The sequence below is a fragment of the Nyctereutes procyonoides genome, unplaced genomic scaffold (assembly GCF_905146905.1).
Source record: "Nyctereutes procyonoides isolate TBG_1078 unplaced genomic scaffold, NYPRO_anot_genome, whole genome shotgun sequence".
In the NCBI taxonomy this organism is placed as follows: Eukaryota; Metazoa; Chordata; class Mammalia; order Carnivora; family Canidae; genus Nyctereutes; species Nyctereutes procyonoides.
In genome coordinates this window covers 45,201,303-45,221,638 of record NW_026575046.1, presented here as the reverse complement: position 1 = coordinate 45,221,638, position 20,336 = coordinate 45,201,303, and the positions used below count along the sequence as shown (strand labels likewise).

The following is a 20,336-nucleotide window of genomic DNA, read 5'->3' as shown; positions in this document are numbered from 1 at the left end:
AAGATAGGGCTGTGCAGTCAGACACACCTGGGCGTGGGGGCCTGGGCACAGTGTGACTTTGGCCAAGCTGCACAACCTCTCTGAGTCTGTTTCCTCAACTTTAAGAGGAGATGGCTTCTGTACCACAAAGGAGGGGCTTTCTAAATGCTGTCCTTTCCACTCCCCTGACTTTCTCCCCATCATGCCCTCATCCCCATCAAACCCCTGTCTGGGACAGAACTGGACTATTCTTCTCTGCTCCATTGTGTGCTGTTTTAAAAACGTTGGCATATTATAACATGTTGGTACACCAGGTTTCTCACACTTGAAGCTTAAAAACCTATGGGGGGCGGGGAGAAAAGTAGTTCTAGTTCCCTATTATTACAAAGAGACCACAGGATCTGATTAGTTTATCTTCTCAATTCCAAACAAAGCCAGATCAATAGCTTTGTTTTAAAGACGCTCTCATTTGGCTTCACATGGCTAAGTACTTAAAATTAATCATCATCATTTATTCCATGGGTTTTTAATTTCCAGCAGAGGCACACGGCTTTGGAACCATCTATCTTAATGGTGAGCCGTTCTGAAATTGGCTGGAGCTGACATCTCCATTTAAAGAATCTCCCCTCCCCATCCCCAGACCTTCCAAATCTCATCTGCACATTGACATTTTATAACAATTCTCTGTAATCACAACTTAGGCACCATAAAGAATCTTGACAATGAAATAATAAATAGGAACTGAGTGAAGGCATCCTATATTAATAAGTGCCTGAGAGAGAGGTGTTCAAAACACGCCATCCCCAGAAAGGTCACCTTTAAGTATCTAAAGCCTTAAAAGTCTGCAAATTAAGAAGACAAAGTATAGTATTGCCAGTGCGTTTTCTCTCTGATATTAGGCAGATGAAATAAAAAATGAGGAAAGACTCATGATCACCTCCATGGAAAGCTCTCTCAAAATTAACTTAAGGAAAGTTTGTGGATGTCAACTACTAGTGGAAATATTTCACACGGGATCCCCCTGTTGTTCCATCCTTTCTGTGGAAGGAACTGCTGTAAAACTTCTTCCCATCCAGGCTGAGGTTTGTCCCCTAGGATACACTGAATAGAGACTGAGAGGGGAGCTCCTGGTGAGAACTCCTGGTGGTAAAGCCAGAGGAATGGGTACCGGGCCGGAAAAGGCTATGACATCTGCTCACTTCATCCTCATTTTTGGCTCATGCCCAGTGGGGATTGTCTAGCAGAGAATATGGTGAACAAAGGAAGAGAGCCACCACCCTCCTCCCCTTCACAGGTCTCCAGAAAAGGGACTAAGAAAAAAAACATAGTGTGGGTCACACTTCTCAAGAGCCCAGTGCTACCACAGGGGAAGATGCATGACACAGATGATACTGTCTTTGTAGCATCTGTTGTGCGGTTACCTGTGCCTGACAGTGGATATGGCGCTTGGACACACCTTCTCCCTCTGCATCCTCACAGCCCAGCCCTCCTTCTGCAGAAGACCCATCTGAAAGAAGCCAAGTGGCTGCTTAACTAGTAAGCAGCAGAGCCTGTGTGATTAACCATTCTACCAAGCTGCTTTCCCGATGTGTGTTGCCGAGGCTCTTGTGGTATTGGCTCCCCTGAAGCATGGCCAGCGTGTGCCACAGAGGACCATGAACCGGCCCCTGAGAGCTGGGCTAGGTGAGCTGTGGGTGATTCACAGTCCTGCCCAGGAGAATGCTGGAGCCTCCCATGTGCTTGTGAAATCATCATTTCCTCTCCCCAGCTATTGGGTCCCCACAAAGCTGAAGGTCAATCAAACTTGTTGGTGGAAGAAAATAGTCCTGCTTTTTTACTGACTTACATTCTAGTCCCAGAGACGATTGATTCTCACTTCTAGACCTCCACCAGTGGCCTTTGTCACTCAGTGTTTGGGTGCTCCGTTCTGGATACCTTCCCACAATACAACCCCAGCTTTCTGTATGGCCTTAAGGTTCTTAACTGGGAGTTTCTATGACTCAGACAGCCTTCTGTCGCCCACATCCTTGGCCTTTCATTCCCACCTGTTCTGTACATTTGGTGATTCACATACTCAGTCTTCTCCAAGTTCTGCTTATACTGCAGTCAAATATGCCAAGACTGCGTTTCTGACCCCATGTGGTCAGGAATCATTCGTCGCGCTGCTCTGAGCTATGGGTTTCCTGGCCAGTTAGGCTGATGACAGCCAGGCATTTTGCCAGTTATACCAGGCACCTCCTTGCTCGACATGCTGTCCTAGGTCAGAAAATGTTTAATGAAAAAAAAAAAAATTAGGAGCATGGGCAAATGAAACAAAAATGAGAAAATCTAATTAATAAAATAATTTTTTTCAATAGTATTGCAGGAGAGGAAAAAAGATGTTCAGACACTGTCTCCTGACAACATGTAACAAATCAGAAGTTCAGTAGATACGCTGCCAAAAATGCCAGACCAACAATGTCAGGAGCACAGCCTAAAAATGCTCACATAACCCAGTGAGCCGCCTGCCCTTGATAAATCACTGGTACCAGCTAAATTACACGCAGGTCCAGTACATCTGCAGAAAACCACTGTGTGTATTGTTTTGAAAGTCTCTCTCCATTAATGTCACTTGCCAGTTTTGGAATTTCAGTGACATTAGTATAGGCTGGGCCTCTAAGGACCTTTAGTTGTTTCCAGGATGACCTCTTATTTTGAGATAAGGCACAGTGAGACTGAGAAGCAGGCAAGAGTGAGGCCCAGGCCACGTACCATTTGGCACCCAGGTACCTCTCTTCCCTACCTTTGTCTGGGCTCTGGTTAAGAGAAGGGAAAAACAGCAAGTTGGTGTCAGCAAGGGGACTCAAACCTGACCCCATGGACCCCTGATCCCATGTTCGTTGCTCACATCGGACACCTTCATGCAACTAGGCTGTCTGAAAAAAAAAAAAGCCCTCAGTTAGATTGGGGATCCCAAGCACAGCTGTCCTTTCAAAGCCATTATTAAGTGTTTTATATTATTTAGGAGAGCTGGGGAGGAGCGCAAACTTGACAGAATCAAGGAACCATCCTGCTTTCTGCTCTCCTGAAACTAGACGTTACAAACTAGATAGACCACAGACCACATTGCACCCACAGTTGAGTTTTTTTTTTTTCCAAGCCTGTGGAGTATTTTTTAAGGTTAGCATTCATATTTTACAATCATAAAATTTTTCATAAAGGTACAGATGCCCAGCTTTGGATTTCTGGCAAACCAAAAGCCTTGGCAACCCTAGGCTGCATTTCTGCCTTGTGACAGTCAGTTATGGCTGAAGAGCATATTTCCTCCTTCAATGGGATGCATAGACTCCACCGTCCCACCTACCTCCATTCATTTCCACTACCTGCCAGCCCAGGTGGCCCCCCACTATTAATCCATCCAGGAAGCAGGGACACATTGTGTGCCACCGTGGTGTCGGGTGCCAGAGATAGTAAAGCTTTAGAAGAGCATGTTCTCTGGCCTATCAAACTCTAGAGGCCAGAGCTTACCAGAATTGTTGAATGGAAATGTATAAGCAGGGCCAAGTGATAAAGAGGTCAGGATTCTCAAACTGAGCCAGGATGCCACAGAAGCAAGCAAGAATCTCTTGTGCCCCATCTTCTGGAAAGTTCTTCTCAAGAGTTGAACTAGCCTCCAAATTCCCTTTGATTTTAAAGCAGTTGTCATTGGGTCTATGCAACTGATGAGAAATGAGATAAAACACCCCCCCCACCCAGTTTCATGTACCCTGGACCCCCTTCATCATCCCATGTACTGAGGTCCTTCTTAGCCCACATTTAGAGAAGAGAGATTCAAGAGTTAAAACAGTGGTGGGTGGGAACTGACCAGACTTTTAGGATAGATATTCAACAATGTCTGGGCAGATACAAAAGGCCTGACCCCAAGCCCCACTTATAGACACAGAAGAATGGAGAAGAAAGCCCTTTGCTAGTGTAAGAAGAAGGCAATGACAGGAAATTGACAATAGCCCTGATACCTAGATCAGGGTGTGCTCACTCCTCTAGCACGGGGTTGTTGACTTGGCTGAAGGGTGCTGGGCATTGGGTGTAAGGACATTCATAGACCTTGTTAGCCCATTACAGAAAACCCAGAAGGTCTGTCGTTTGCTTCAACTGAGCTTCTTCCAAATGTGGAACTAGATGCCCTGATTAACAAATAGTAATTAACAACATGTAATACAATGATATTATAACAATTATTAGTATAGTCACCATTACTGTTACAGCCTCCATTTCTTAGTGTCTGCTGTCTTCCAGGGACTATGACAAGAAACTAGAATGTAGTGTTTCATGTAAATCCTCACCACAACCTTACAAAGTAGAACCTCTTTTTTTAATTAATTAATTTATTAATTTATGATAGTCACACAGAGAGAGAGAGACAGAGACACAAGCAGAGGGAGAAGCAGGCTCCATGCACTGGGAGCCCGACGTGGGATCCGATCCCGGGTCTCCAGGATCGCGCCCTGGGCCAAAGGCAGGCACTAAACCGCTGCGCCACCCAGGGATCCCCAAAGTAGAACCTCTTTTTTTTTTTTTTTTTTTATTTATGATAGTCACAGAGAGAGAGAGAGAGAGAGAGGCAGAGACACAGGCAGAGGGAGAAGCAGGCTCCATGCACCGGGAGCCCGACGTGGGATTCGATCCCGGGTCTCCAGGATCGCGCCCTGGGCCAAAGGCAGGCGCCAAACCGCTGCGCCACCCAGGGATCCCAAAGTAGAACCTCTTAATCTCATTTTTCTAAAGAGGAAACCGAGGCTCAGAGATGCGGAATGACTTGCCCAAAGTGCCACTGGCAAGTACTAGGGCCTATTCTTCAAGTAGCAAATCCAGCTCTGTCTGATATTTGAGCCCCAGGGCTTCACTGCTCTGCTACAAAAAGAAAGAAGAAAGGAAAGAAAGAAAGAAAGAAAGAAAGAAAGAAAGAAAGAAAGAAAGAAAGAAAGAAAGAAAGAAAGAAAGAAAGAAAGAAAGAAAGAAAGAAAGAAAGAAAGAAGAAAGGAAGGAAGGAAGGAAGGAAGGAAGGAAGGAAGGAAGGAAGGAAGGAAGGAAGAAGGAAGAAAGAAAAAAGAAAAGAATTCTGGAAGCACACATAGCAAAGAAACAATTATGTACATTAGTAAGATCATGGGCTGTGGTAAATGCCACAGTGATTCAGGAATGATAGTTTTTCTTTTTGAAAAGTTGACCTGCAGGGTCCTCAGATCTAAACCTATGACCTCACCTTAATCAGCAGTAGATCCAATTCCACAGAACCTGGAAGTATAAGCCCACAGACCTTGGGAATGTTCGAGTCCAACCATAGGACTGGCTGCCAGTCCAGCTTCACCAAACCAGGTGGTTTGGGGTTCATTTCCTCACTGAAAAATAGAGGCAGTAATACCAACCCCTTAGGCAAGTATGTGGATTAAAGGAGGTACCATAGGTGTGTGTCTAGCAAATAGCAGACACCCAACCAGGACACTTGCCACCACCAAGGTGAAGGACATGTCTAATACTGCTTCACTGCCTTATCTCCAGAACCTTACACAAACCTGGAATGTAGGTAGTCATTTAAAGTACAAGGAAATGGGGCGCCTGGGTGGCTGCCTTCTGCTCAGGTCATGATCCCAGGACCCTGCTCCATGGGGAGCCGGCTTCTACCTCTCCCTCTGTCCCTGCCCCTGCTCATGCTTGCTCTCTCCCTCTCTCAAATGAATAAAATAAATAAATAAATAAATAAATAAATAAATAAATAAATAAATAAATAAATAAATAAAGTACATGGAACCAGATTCAGTTGAAATTAACTAACTGAATGGATGTCTACTCCACACCAGTCTCCAGATTCTCTTTCAGTCCTGAACAGAACTAAGGTTGTGATTGCCCCAGAATTATTTTAAATGCTGAATGATGTAGTATTTTACTGAAGCAGCACATTTCTTACACTATCTTTGGTTTTTTGTTTTTGTTTTTTTATTCCTCCAGCTAAATGGCGATATTTTTTTTATTACCAATGAACAAAATTAGAGCCATGGTGAAAAGTGGTGTTTTCTACCAGACAAGACTCGTTTTCATTTATTTACCAGGTGTTTCACCTGGGTTTCTCTGGATGCTGGAAACATTTGTTTCAAGAGAATTTGGAATCAAGGTATCTAGTCACAACATAGCTTTGAATATAGAAATGTCACTGCCTAATGAAAGTCTTAAAATACCTCCAGAATATGATTTTTTTTTTGTTCTACAAATTATGATTTGTTCAGGCAATCAGAATTAAAATTACACTTTGAGGAAGGCACCAGTAACTTCCATTCAGCCCCCAGGATACTAGGAAAGGAACTGGGTTTTCTGTAAATGCTCACGTGGGCCACACAACATACCCCCTTCCTTCATTGTCTCCCAGGCTCAAGGCTCGATCATAGCCATGTCTTTAAAATGACTAGCCTGGTTTTGAGAACATCAGCTTAAGGAAAAAGTGAGATTTCCTTTGAGATATGGAATAATTTTTTTCCATTTAAATAAGCAGCACTTTAACAGTTCAAGTAGGGACCCCTGGGTGGCTCAGTGGTTGAGCATTTGCCTTTGGCTCAGGGCGTGATACTGAATTCCCCAGATCGAGTCCCACATCAGGTTCTTTGCATGGAGCCTGCTTCTCCTCCCTCTGCCTGTGTCTCTGCCTCTCTCTCTGTCTCTCTCATGAATAAATAAAATCTTAAAAACAAAAACAGTTCAATTAGCTAGAATTGAGGTGGGGGAAAGTATTTCAATGGTATCCATTTGATTGTACTTTCCTGTTAACCACAGGCCTGCTTAGTCCCTGAATTGAAAATGCATTGTTGTACATTCCTGGGTTAAGAGGATATGGTGAAAGTCGTTGAGCTGTTCTTGAGCACAGAGGGTCTGTGAATCCATAGGACTCCCATTAGCAACATCTCCTATGAGCACCACTCAGGTGAAATTAGGTAGTGGAAGTCTTACTGTTCACAGGGGCCACAGACTCCAGGCACCAGGTCCCTGGGCTGAAATCCTGACATGACAAACTAGGTTTGGGAGTGGCCTTTTGGTTTGCTTTGTCCCACCTAAGACAAACTAGAAAAATAACTGCATCTTTGAAAAAAGATTCCAGAGTTTCCTCATGGGGGCAAAATGTGGCTGGTGGGAAAATACCACAGAGCTACCAAATGCACACGAGTCAGGTAACTCCTCAAATGGAGCTTCTGCACCAATTTGCAAACGCACTCCTGAGCCAATGGTCAGCCTCTGTCCTTTCTCTATCCCCCGGCAGCCAACAATGTCTTCGGTGACCAATATGTGTACATGCTTAGTGAGTGTCTTGCCCTTGTTCAACTCTTATCTCATGGCTTTCAAGGATCTTCAGGCCAGAGAGCCATGATTCCTTGAAGTGCCCAATCTGCCCCTTGCTCGGCTGCCACTTTCATTCAGGATGCAGAATATTGGCTGGCTCAGCTTACCTGTGGCTGAGAGTCCATTATTCTGCAGACCTGTGTCCTGAAAGCCAAGGTCCTAGGAGCTCAAGGAGGAAATTGACCCCTTCCTACTAGCTGGCTATATGTAGGGGAAGATGGCATGGGGAAGACATGGAGGTGCAGTGCTGGGAAGAATCAGAGCATCATCTCTCCTTTTCTCTGAGCTTCAACTTCCTATCTGTGAAAGTGCTTAGAAACAAGGGATGGTGAAGAGGAAGGCTGGAGGGAGATAGATTCTTTTTCTCCGATATCATATTTGGACTCTTTGGACTCCCAGAAGCCCTAGAGTGCCCATTCCCACTTATAACTAAATCAGAGGACCCTGACTCTTGGCCCATAGTTGATCGAAAACTTCAGATATGGAGTTTGATTTTTTAAACTGTTTTAGTGTTTTTGGTGTTTTAAAAAATTAAAATTAGTTGCCAATGTTTAAAACCCAGGTAATTTTATTTAAAAGTATATAATTTCAACTTCCCTGGAATATCTGGAAGTTGTGGCAACCCTGGGCACCCATGTGGTTCTGATGGTCTAGAGCAGCATTGTCTAATAGGGCTTTCTGTGATGCAGGAAATGCTTCTTATCTGTGCTACCAATATGATAGCCACTAACCACAGTGTGACTCTTGAGCACTTCAAGTGTGGCTCGTACAACCGAGGAACTGAACTTTTATTTAATTCTAATTGATTTAAATTGAAATCACCGCCTTTAGCTCATGGCTACCTTATTGGACATTGCAAGTTTAGAGCTGAGTGGTGACTACCCCATTTGAACAGGAATTGCCCTCTGCAAATTTCCACACCTCCCACCAGGCCTGCTTTCCTGCTTGCTTTGTTCCAAACCACTGGGGCCATTTCACGTTAAGAGGCACATTTAAACAGTGTGTTTTCTGAAGCTAAATACTTTGAGATATCTGCCACTCTCCTCACTCTCCACCCTGCCCTTTCTCTTTCTGAATTTAACCATTTGGATCTTTTACCTGCAAAAGACCCATTTTCATTAAAACCCAGAAGTATGATTATTAAAACCATTTCCCCTCCAAGTGAAACCCTCTCTCTGTGAGAATTAGTTTCCTGGTCCCAATTATTCACTTCTTTCAGCCCTGCAAATCACTTCCACAAAATCAACTGGGTAGGAAAATCACTCCCGTGTCTGGACCCATCCCTTCTCCAGATATAAGCTAGTCAGGGAAGCAAACCCATTAACCCCACAGAAGCTGAAGCTTTATTTTCACAACAAGGAAAAGAAAAAAGAGCCAACCCGGCAAAACTTTTCAAATGCAGTGGGGATTAGTTGTGATTTCCAGATTTTGGCCAAATGTTCCATCTTTATACAAATCTAGACTCCACAACCCCTTTCCACTGCTACCCCCATTCCAGAATAGCCATTTTAGAACCAGCACCAGCCCAGTGGGAATCAGAGAGTGGAACTGTCGCCTGGAAAGACCCTGGAGGCCAACCAGCCCCACCATTTCGTTTGAAAAGAAAGGAATTCCCCCCAGAAGGCTGAATGACTTCTATATAGCCATAGAAATATTTCACAGAAGAACCAAGCCAGAAAACAGCCCATTGGCTCTTTATCCAGTGCTCTGTATCGCTGTCTACCTTTCTCCTGTATTGGCAGAAGGGAAACAAAGAATAGTGAAGCCAGCCTCTGTGCCCTGTCCATCCCATCATCTCTTAATCGTTAGCATTTTTCCAGAGAGAACAGTGCATGTTCTGTATGGGAACCAACACCCTCCCTTTCTAGGGCCTTCTAGTCCTACAGCCAGCCACTGCTTGGGAGACGACCACCCCAATGTTCAGTAGGTTAGCAAGGCAATAGGGAAGAGATTAAATTCTACACCATTGATCCTGGCTACCAGTGGTGACCAAAGGCCTCATAAGGAAGCATCCTGCTCCCCTTAGAGCCCAAGTCACCCAAGTAAACTGAGCCTGGCTCCCTAAGAGAGCCCCTTCCTTGCAAATATCAGAGGGTAGACCCGGATCTTACCAGCATCTCAGCCCAGGAACAGAGAGCTTCATGCACTCTGGGGCTTCATTCTGAACTGTACGTAAGAAATAACTAACAGGTTTAGCCGCCCTGTGTGGAAAGCGGGCAAGAGCAAGCCTGCCTGGTGGGATCCAGTCTTCCCCTTATAAACAGAAATTTTCTCAAGACTCTTTGTCTCCAGGTAATGATAGTTGGAAGGGGAGGGGATTTGAATAATTTTCTATGACTTAAGATAATTCATTTGAATAGTAGGCGGCTGCCCTTGAGGAGATACAGTATAGAAGGAAGGCATTGACCACATTTTACCATTAACATACCATAACAAACCATTTGGTTTTATATATATAATATATATATCTCAATTTTTATACATATCCATATCTCAAAGTATGTTATATATGTGGTATGTTAAATATACATGTTTGGTGTGTATGTGAGACATGTGATATATATGTGATTGATATACATATATTTGATTCAGATTGTTAAACTGATCTTTTTCGTTCAGAGACTAAAAACTGGCATCTGCAAGCCAAATCCAAGTTATTTTTCATTTGTGACTTTTGTTCCTTAAGATGATTCAATCACCAGTATTAAAAAACCAGGAGACTTCACATAAAAATTCTAGATGTCTGGGCTTTCTCTTAAAAAAAAAAAAAAGGAACCACTGGCAGCATTGCACCTACATTCCAGCATAGCAACAAACATTTGAAACGAGAAGTGATGATCTCGGGTGGCAGAGCGGGGTTTACTGCAGACCCCACGCAACCCACTTACTCAGATGTAAAACCTGGCTCCTGTAGGCAATTGAGTTTGTACTCCTAGATCAGCCCAGGCGGCTGTTCAGAGTGGAAATTTATTTTTATGAAAAGATGCCAAAAGCATGACCCTTCACATTTTGAAACTCATCCATCCATGCAGTAAATATTTATTGAGTTATTCTATGTGCCAAATACTGGGCAAGGCCCTGCCTATACAACAGGGTGCAAAACTGGCTTGTTCTCTGTTCTCTCATAGTGTACACATTAGTGGGCATTTAAAAACTGCCCCCTTCTCCCTCACTTATGGGCTGAAATGCAGCTGAGGGGGAAATCATCCATCGCCCCCCCACCTTAACTAGACTCTCACCTGCTCAGTTATGTAAGTTGGAGGTCATTCTTCCATGCTCAGCCTACTGCAGACATCTTGGCACACTGGCAGCTTCCTGATTTCTAAATAATGTAGTAGACAAGATGGATTGTCCAGGTTCCCAGCCTATGGGTGACGAAACAGAATCGGGAGAGGCCACTCATTCATGTTGTTGTTTAAGGTACATTTTTACAATTAAATTGTTCATTGGGAGGCGGTTGAATCATTCTGAATCACCACCAGGCAGTGTCTGTGAGATGATATCAAAAAATGAGTATGGAGTTCTTCAGAATCGAAGGACCTAAAACACTGGAGCATCAGGAATACCTACACTACTGGGCATCTGACGAGCAATGGCAGGATTTGAGGATTCACCTTTCTCTTTTTTTTTTTTTTTAATTTTATTTATTTATGATAGTCACAGAGTGAGAGAGAGAGAGGCAGAGACACAGGCAGAGGGAGAAGCAGGCTCCATGCACCGGGAGCCCGACGTGGGATTCGATCCCGGGTCTCCAGGATCGCGCCCTGGGCCAAAGGCAGGCGCCAAACTGCTGGGCCACCCAGGGATCCCTCACCTTTCTCTTTTGATCTTCCACTTTTTACATTTATTTTGGAGGCATTTTTTTCCTCCTTTTAACACCAAGGCTCTGCCTGGTAGAAGGAGATGAGTTTCTGCCTGTCACAATATGAATATCTAATGAGGGGAGAACCAAAGACAAGCCCTTTTGTTAAGGAATCCGTATCATCAAAGACTCAAATTGGCAGCTGATTGTTTTTATTTATTTCTGTAGGTTTAACATGACACCTGGAGACCATTTAAAATGTTACTTGGCGGTGAGAGCTCTGTGTTTAAAAATAACGCTCACCCAGTTGCCAAATCACTTTAGAGTCGGGTACAAATATTGAGACAAAAACCCCAGCTGTTATTGCTTTGGCTGCTAATTTGAGGTGTCAAATGAGAGCTCGCCTGCTATACGTCAGTGAATAAGGCCCCTTGTGAGATCATTATGTTTTCTAACAGTTGAGAGTAATGGACTAATCAGTGCGGCATCAGTTGGTTTCATTATATGCCCACACAATGGTTATGAGCTTTAATTTAAACGGTCCTCAGGGAGATCAAGGAAGTCAGTAATAGGCGGCACCCAGGATAGTCCTGGAGAGCAGGTAATGTGAGAGAGGCAGCTTCCCACCATCCTTTCCCCTCTCTCCCTCCATCCTTCTCATCCCTCCCATCCCTCCCATCCCTCCTATCCCTCCTACCCCATCTGCCCTCAGACACTCACCACCTGCCCCCAAACAACCCAAACATGAGCTCTGCTTAAGAAGCAGATCTGTGCTCTTGGTGGTGCAGGGTATGCTTAAAAATTCCAACCAACCCATCCAACAGTAAGGGCGGCTTCTGGCAACACTTAGACTTGTTAGTCAAACCTTGACCTCAGAAGGCTCTAAGAACCAATTGCCCTCTCTCCTGTGTAGCCTTTTCCACTGCTCTCTGTCTCTATACTGAGCTCTGTGTTCAGTGGACAAGAGGAGGGTCCAGTGATGCTACTGCCATTGAGCAGCCTAGGCAGAGAGGCAGATACCATAGTCCCCGCCACACGGGAGCCTGGGAGGGCTGAGAGCAACACTAGCCTCTAGGACTCATCTCTGCCTTGGGAAAGACGTGGAAATTGGACAGCCAGCATCTGTCAGACAATCCTGGAAGAGGCAGTTTTGTGAAAGAGTTAAAAAAAAAAATATATTTATATATATATATATATATAGTCCTCTGGTATCCCACTTCCCTATACTTGAATACTGGCTCTGCAACTTTATAGCTGTGGTCAGAGCAGAGTTCATTGATCTTTTGAGGCTCCAAAATGGAAAGGACTACCTCAGGATAATTAGGAGAATTAAATGAGATAATGTGTGAAAAGTGCTCAGCTCAGTGCCAGCCCATAGCTAATACTTAATAATTAGTATCAGTATTGTTATTGCTCTTACATATTTATTAGAAGATCTTGGCAAGCTCACCTTAAAGCAATAGTCTTCACTAGTCTTGCTGATTACAAGGCAGGGAGTTCACGGCAGAACCTATTCAGTTTAGATTTTCTCAAAGGATGCATCATTGTACATTCTTCCTGATTTCTGGAGTTTCCTAGAGCCTTCAGCCAAAGCAAAACTGCAAAGGTGGATGAGAGAGGCCAGTTCAACCTTGATAGGAGGGGCATATTCAGGGGAGTTTCATCCTGAAATGACTGAGTCATTGAGTTGGGGAGAGATTCTGGGCTGGGGGAAAGTCTTCAGGATGCCTCCCTTAACCTCAGTGGGCATTTGGTGTGTGTTCTCCTGCAGCCAGGTCCACAAAGAGACACCACCTACACACATTATAATGGATTGAGCGAACAGCATGCACATTCCCAGGACCTAGGAGCATGAGGAGGGCCTGGTCATCAGCATAGGCCTTGATTCCTGGTGCCATGATGGTCATCGGTCAGCAGCCACCGCACAAGACTGAGATAAACCAGCCCTGCTCTGACATGTAAGACAGAGAGGAGAGAAGGCACCCAAAGCATCCATAGTTTCATTCCTCTCTCCCTGTCTGAGCCAGCAAGAGAGAGAGCCAGAAGTGAGCCCTCAGTCACTCCCTTTGAGGTCCACACACTGCCAGCATCCCCCTTTGCTTTTCATTCCCCATGCCAGCAGTTTAAATATGTCCTACAGGGTCCAGCCACAGTATTTGCACTCAGCCGCTCTTCAGAAAACGCTGCTACCTACTTTGGTTTGTGTCTGCCTCTGCAAATTCAATATAGGCCCTGTTGGAGAAGTTACGTCTTCTGGGCTTAGAGTGCTGGCCACTGGACACTGGTGTCTGTAAGTATAAGTGAGCGCATCTCCAAGCTCACTTTAAAAGGCATTCTGGTGCCATGGCTGCTGATGACTCACCAAGAGTCTCCTTCCTGAAGATTGTTAAGGAGGGAACCACGTTATGTACCTAGACTTAAGGAACAATCAACCTGCTTTGAGACGAGACGAGGGATGAAGAGGCCAATATTCCAAGAGGGTTTATCCGACCCAAGAAGTCTGGATTCCCACAGGTGTGGAGGAGAAGAGAAGGGCTCAGAGAGTGTCCCAGGAAGGCTGGCATACTGGGAGCCTGCAGTGGCACTCACTGTGGATGCCTGGTTTTGCAATTATGTGATACATGCTCACAGATAATATTGCTGCATTAGAGCCAATTACATAGTGTTATGGACACACAACACGCAGATTACACCCAGAGCCAAGAAAGCACAGAGTGATAAAGCGATGGCCTAATCGGAGGAGACAGAGGGAAATGTCAGCCTTATTAAGGTTGCCAGGGTGGTGTGGCTGCAGCTGGACTTAGCTCCTCCAGATCAAAGATGGCTATCTTGAGGGATGTGAGGGAGAGCCACACTTCAGCACTCAGCAGAGGACAGTGGGGAGCCAGGAGCAGGTGCCAAGTTGGAGCTTTCCAAGGGTGATTACAGCTACCCCCATTGAGGGCTGTGTACTATTTCAGAGCTTGGGCCTCTTTCTAGGCAGGAAAACACCATGCCCTCCACAAAAGAGGCTTTCGGTCCCAGAGTCAGGAAGAAGGAGCCTATATACTGTCCTCTACACTTAGGTTAAAGGCTCTATTCTTAGCCTTTTCTCTAGCTCAGTGGTTCTCAAACTTGAGGTTGCATGAGAATCCTGTGGAGGGTTCCTTAAAACACACAAGGCTGAGACCCCCCCTCAGAGCCTCTGATTCAGTGGGTCTGGATGAAGACCCACAGGTGTGGAGGAGACCCACATGTCTAGCAAGTTCCCAGATGATGCTGCAGGTCTAGGGATCACACTTGGAGAACCACTACCCAAGTTCATCTCATACCCAACCCAAGGTAAATTCACCTGCCATGTCATTTGACAGAGTCTTCTCTGTGGCTCTGATTTCATCATAGCATTATAGGTTCTGGAAGCAGTGGAACCGTGATATAGGCCAGAAGTGTGGATTCTAGAGTTAGACCACCTACTTTGGATTTCTAGCTCTACCCGTTACTACTTGGGTTTTCCTACCAGTGTTTTGAGAAGTTCTGACCTGATTTTCTCTTCTTATAGAGCAGTTATGCTCCTTGCCCAGCATATCACAGGTAATTACTGACAAGGACAAGACTGGAACCTCCCATTTCTAGAGCAACCAGGATTGGCAGACATATTCTATAAAAAGGCAGATATCACTATTTTAGGTTATGCTAGTCCTATGGTCTCTGTTGCGTCTACTTAGCTGTCATAACACAGAAGCAGCAGCCATAGACAATACAAAAAACAGGCTGTACTGAATGTGATTTGACTTGTGGGCAGGAGTTTGTATCCCCTGGAACAGACCAGTATGTGCACAACTTCCTCACGTAGTCTTCATTACTGGGAAGCCTTTGTCTTGCCACAGTACCACGGTACTTAGCTGAGGAACACACAAGCACATTTTTTTTCAGGGTACTGAGGTTCTATTTGTGCTCTACAGGAGTAATAACTTCACTAATCCCTTAGTGCCCAGGGGAAAAAAAGTTTAATGCCCTCCTTCTGGTGCTCACAATTGAGAGGATGGGATCCATTGGTAGAAGTAGCACTGTCCACGTGAATCATTTTAAAATGGAAAATGATTGGGATGCTTGGATGGCTCAGCTGTTGAGTGTCTGCCTTTGGCTCAGCGCATGATCCTGGGGTCTGGGATCGAGTCCCACATTGGGCTTCTTGCGAGGAGCCTGCTTCTCCCTCTGCCTGTGTCTCTGCCTCTGTCTCTGTGTCTCTCGTGAATAAACAAAATCTTTAAAATAAGTAAGTAAATAAATAAAATAAAATGGAAAATGATCCTTTTTCACTAAGCATTTATGCCCTGATTATGACAACACAGAAGAGTGATTGCATAGTATACAGGTCACACTTAGTCTCAATATCAATACAGTATAACGGGTAAGGGTTTTACAAAAAAGATATCGGAGGTAGGCAGATTGTCTTTAAATTTCATGGGATGGGGGGTGGCCTTATTTCTAGTTTATACTGAAATGCCCATATAGTAACTTGTGATGGTGTAAAAATGGGGAGCACGGGGGTGGGGGCAGAGTAGTTCTGAAGTCTTATAGAATTAATTTAACCATGAGCTTGATCTTGGCACCTGATTGAAAATATTGAATTGGGAGCATTTATTTGGGGAAAACCCTCTGACCTGGGTGAATTGGGGTAAAGCATATTTTCTCAAAATATCTCCAAAGGAACAGAGCAGTGAAGTTGAAGCTAGACTGTGGAACTGACAAAACTCCTCCAGGAGATGAAGGTAAATTAAACGAGGTGATGAGGTCACCACAGCTTACTCTGGGCCAGCCATCCAATGGTGGGTCATTGTCAAACCCAACCATTTATTTTCCTAGTTAATTTTCAAGGAAGTTTCTAGAACAAGGGACACTTGTGCAATTCTTTCTAGCTTTGGGTGCCAGGGTGGACATAACAGAGACTATCCATGCTAGGGTAACAAGCTTGCCCTGAAAACAGGAGGCACTGGGTAAGTTGGAAGAAATTGTGGTGTAAAGGAAGAACAGTAATTCCCAAATCCTCCAGGAACCCATGTGCAACCCTAGATTCCCTTGCATGGCCTCAAATCACTCATCTATAAATTGAGGATAAGAATTCCAACCTCCAAGTTCTACAAATATCAAATGAAGTGAATGTGAAAGCATATTGTAAACCATAAAATACTGAAGAAACATAAGCTAAAATAACAGCTGAGTGTTACTGAGCATAGCACATGAGCCAGGCCTTGTGCTCACAAGTATGCCTTCCATGCTTTGTTTCAGGGCATGGTAGTTGGCTGGATAATGCTCCTCTCTCTCTCTCTCTCTCTCAAAAAAAAAAAAAAAAAAAAAAAAAAAGTCTGTATCTTTATCCCAGTAACTTAGGAAAGTTACCTTATATGGATGGCAAAAGGGACTTGGTAGATGTGACTAAGATAAGGATCCTAAGATGGGCAAGTTATCCTGGATCATCCAGTTAGGCTCCAAATGTCCTCACAAGGCTCCTCATAACAGAAAGGCAGGCCACAGTGAACAGTGGGAGTTATGATAGCAGAATTAGGCGGTCAGAGTATTGCAGGAAGGGACCATAGACCCAGGACAAACAGCAAAGGACAATGGAACACTCTCCTCCTGATGCCTCCAGAAGAAACGTGGTCCCACAAACCCATTTTAGACTTCTGACTTCCAGACTGTGTTGCTTTAAGCACACAATTTTTAGTAATCTATTATCCTATCAGGAGACAACCAATCCAGGCATCATTTCTGGAGTCAGGCTTACCTCATCCATGAAATGGAGATGATAGCAAAAGCACCCACGTCATCATAGGGTATTTGCAGCAATTAAATGGGATGGTACAAGGAGAACCCTCAGCCCAGTGCCTGCCTGGCACACAAGCTCCCAGTTAATGTTGGCAATTTTTAGTATCATTGTCTTTAATCGCCACAAAAGCTCTGTGAGATTGGTGCTATTATTATCTCCATGTTAAAAGAGGAAACCTAAAGAGATTAGGAAAACTTACTCATGGTTGCACAGGCTGTAAGTGGCAGAGCCAGAATCTGACTCAGGTCTCTGCCTTCCAGGCACAAGCTCCCCATCTCTGCTCCACTGCATTGGGGTTATGACACCACCACCTCCACTGAAAGCTGGCAACTTAGAGGTGCAAGAACCAGATAGAGCACCGTACTCCGTGCATGGGGACAAGCCACCAAGACTGGAGATCAAATAAATATGGGTTTATTAGGGAAACAAAACCTGTAGCTGCCATGGAGAGCAGTATCCAAGAGGTTACCAGCCCTCTGACATCCCTGGGCTGGCCAGCCCCACACAGCAAATCATGAAAGTCTGAATACTGTGTTTAGTCATTTTGGTTCTGGAATAATTGCTATTATCGTAAATGTTTTATAGCCCTCATTACAGCTCACATTTAAATATCAGTGTAGTAATACATTAATAAGTCATAGCTGCCGGACTACTGCCGGATGCAGTTATAGTCGAGCCCTGCATATAACTGTACTGTGTATTCAGCTAAATTAGGGCTGGCTGTGAACTCAACCTGATGTGAGTGGCTGGGCATGGTTAGAAGGAAGTCTCTTTTCTGCAAAGGCTTCTTGCTTTTTGCCTTTGAGAGAGATAGTCATATTTTTGTCTGGTAGTGAGTCAGTGACCTTAACGAGATATCCCCAAAGTATGGATTCTAGAACTCTGGAACCAATAGAGAGGGAAACAAAGGCATCATTTCTGCCCCAAAGAAATTCCTAATCTGATGGAGGACTGGAGTGCATAGTCCCCCCACACCCAGGAAGCTTCCTTCCAGCCTTGTCAGATGAGATATTCTGAAGGCTTCCTGGGTATATGGAGATAGGATGGATTAACATACACTTTATAGAAAAGATAAACCACATGAAACAGAATGGCTGTGTAGGTTCAACTTCATAAAATTCCAGGTGTCTACACTGGAACATTGGTAAAGTATGGAAAAGTCAGAAGCAGTCAACAAATGTGGTCTGTACCATACTTGGTACATGTCCTCCAACATGTACCATACCACGCGTACCATACCGTGTGCCTAAAATGGTGCTAGACTCATGGTAAATATGGGAGAAGGGAGGGAGAAGTATTAGGTTCTGTGTCTTCAGGTAAACAGATTTATTTCTGGCCTTATTAGCCAGATAAATGCTAAGTAGGCCACGGGGGCATTGAGGGATAGGCTGGGGCAAAGGGTTGTGGTCACTGGAATTCTGTGGTTGGGGGAGGCGGGGGCAGGGCAGAGAATCTGTGCAGGTCCTTTGGGTGCAGTGGGTATGGAGGCCACTGTGCTGGATAAAGCTGTATTTCTACTTCCATGGAGGTTGGGGTGGGAGGGCAACAGGAATGATCAGGACAGTGCTAGATTCTCTCTACCAGTGTCAGTAAAATGGTAGCCCCCGTTTCCCGAGTATATACTGCCCACTAAGCCTTTTACCAGTCTGTGACATAGGTACAATTCCCTGCCTCATTCTGCCAATGAAGAACCTGTGTTTAAGAGATGCTGGTAATTTGCCCAAGATCAGACAACTAGACTATATAGATTCAACTTGAATCATGTATGGACTAGGTCATGGGGCTGTAGTAATGCACAGGATAGAAAGTACTGGAGGACATATTAAGACAAAGGTAATGTGTTTACCAAGAGCCAAAGACAAAAGAAGTCTGCTTAAGCAGTGAAGGCTTCCAAAGAAAGGCTTCTTCCTAGGCCAGTGGGGGCCCCTGGGAGGGCACGAGAGGATGAGCTAATGAGAAAATACTTCCAGAATAAACCATCCATGTAGCATCCTGTGTTTGGCAGTATATGCAATGGGCAGAGCAGGGCAATTGGAGCAAGATAGTGCTTGATTCGAATCCCATCTCTCAAGCTTAGCAGCTGTGGGTCCCTGGAAGAGTTAGATCCCGTCTCTGTAGCTCAGTTTCCCCATCTGTAGCATGAGGATAATGCCTACCTAACAGGGACATGTGTTACTAACCAAAATGACATGTGTCTGTTTTCTTCTTTCAAAAATGAGGACAGAAAAAAAAATGAGGACAGTAATATAAGCAACTTTAACTGTGATTGTGAGAATTAGAGATGCCATAATGAGGCACTAAGCACATATTAGGATTTCAGGAGGTGTTCTTATTGTTCCAAGTGGGTCCATGAGTACTGAGAGGGCAGCAGAGGCAAGGAAAGAGCCACCTGAAAAAAAGTGTCAGGTATTCTCTTATCTGGAGATCTGCCCCCTTGTCTCCAGCTGCTCTATAGCTGTTGGTTTATGATTCTTTTGCCAGTCACATCTGTCCTTCCCCCCACCTTCCAGAAATATCCTGGTCCTACCCCACCCCCTGTGCCATGCTACTTCCTTCTTAACCATTTCCCTTTTTCCTCTACCTTCACAGCACCCTCAACAACAACAACATTAGCCGCATCCTGGTCACTAGCTTCAACCACATGCCGAAGATTCGAACTCTGTAAGTAAAGATCTCTGCTTCCACCCTACCAACTCCCTGCCACACTCAGCCATAAGTGCAGCCCTCTGAATTGCAGGTGAAACCTATTGTGCTGACTCTGCATGTGGGTCCTAAAGCAAACACTGCCTCTTCCCACTACTCGCTAAGAGGTGTTGAGCAACAAATGGAGGAGAAGCACCACAGTGCCCTCCCTCCATGGTTCTGAACCTCCATTACAGTAGATAGATTCATTTCTCTTTACTCTGGGACACTGGCATTTGTCTCTGTGTTTTCCACCCTGATGGGAAGTTTATCAGTGTTATGTTGTCACAGAACATATAGAACCAGGACGTAATGATTACTATTTCTTAGCTAATGTCACGTGCCATTGGCAGAGCCATGCTTATGTTTTCCCCTCCGCTTTCAGTGGAGGAGTGGGAACCCTACTCCCATCCTCCTGGCCTACACCCAACACACTCCCCTGCTCCCTTGATGGTATCCTGATAGGATACAGGAGCTTGGTTCTTGACCTTTAATTTCGGGGGAGGCTCAAGCCTGCCTTTTCTGTGTGCTGGGAAAGCAAATCTCCCCACAACACCCCATACTGAGAGCAGTCTCGACGACTTTAATACCTGGGGAGTTCCCCCTCTCTTCTCAACCAGAAACTCTTTTGTAAGTTTCTCTGCAAATGGACTCTGTTGGCCATTCCAAAGGGGTTCACGTTGATGGTTTTCTTGTGTTGGTGGA

At 44.7% G+C, this 20,336-nt stretch overlaps 1 protein-coding gene and 1 long non-coding RNA gene across 5 annotated transcripts in view; one reads left to right on the top strand and one right to left on the bottom strand.

The window, feature by feature from the left end:
- The window catches only part of SLIT3 (slit guidance ligand 3), a 595,927-nt gene that overhangs the window by 436,822 nt on the left and 138,769 nt on the right, over positions 1-20,336 (top strand). Inside the window, exon 7 of the mRNA XM_055325906.1 lies at positions 19,539-19,610. Within this exon, the coding sequence (XP_055181881.1) occupies positions 19,539-19,610 (72 nt within the window). The remainder of the gene's footprint in view (positions 1-19,538; positions 19,611-20,336) is intronic.
- Positions 1-20,336, bottom strand: part of LOC129509986 (uncharacterized) — a 92,958-nt gene that overhangs the window by 71,330 nt on the left and 1,292 nt on the right. For 3 of the 4 annotated variants that reach the window (XR_008664458.1, XR_008664461.1, XR_008664460.1), the window contains exons 2-4: positions 12,594-12,741; positions 10,581-10,706; positions 2,762-2,894 (exon numbers count right to left, since the gene is read on the bottom strand). This is a non-coding gene — a long non-coding RNA (uncharacterized LOC129509986). Of the gene's footprint in view, positions 1-2,761; positions 2,895-9,452; positions 9,559-10,580; positions 10,707-12,593; positions 12,742-20,336 lie in introns of those variants that run through there. The other variant, XR_008664459.1, reaches the window with a different exon arrangement.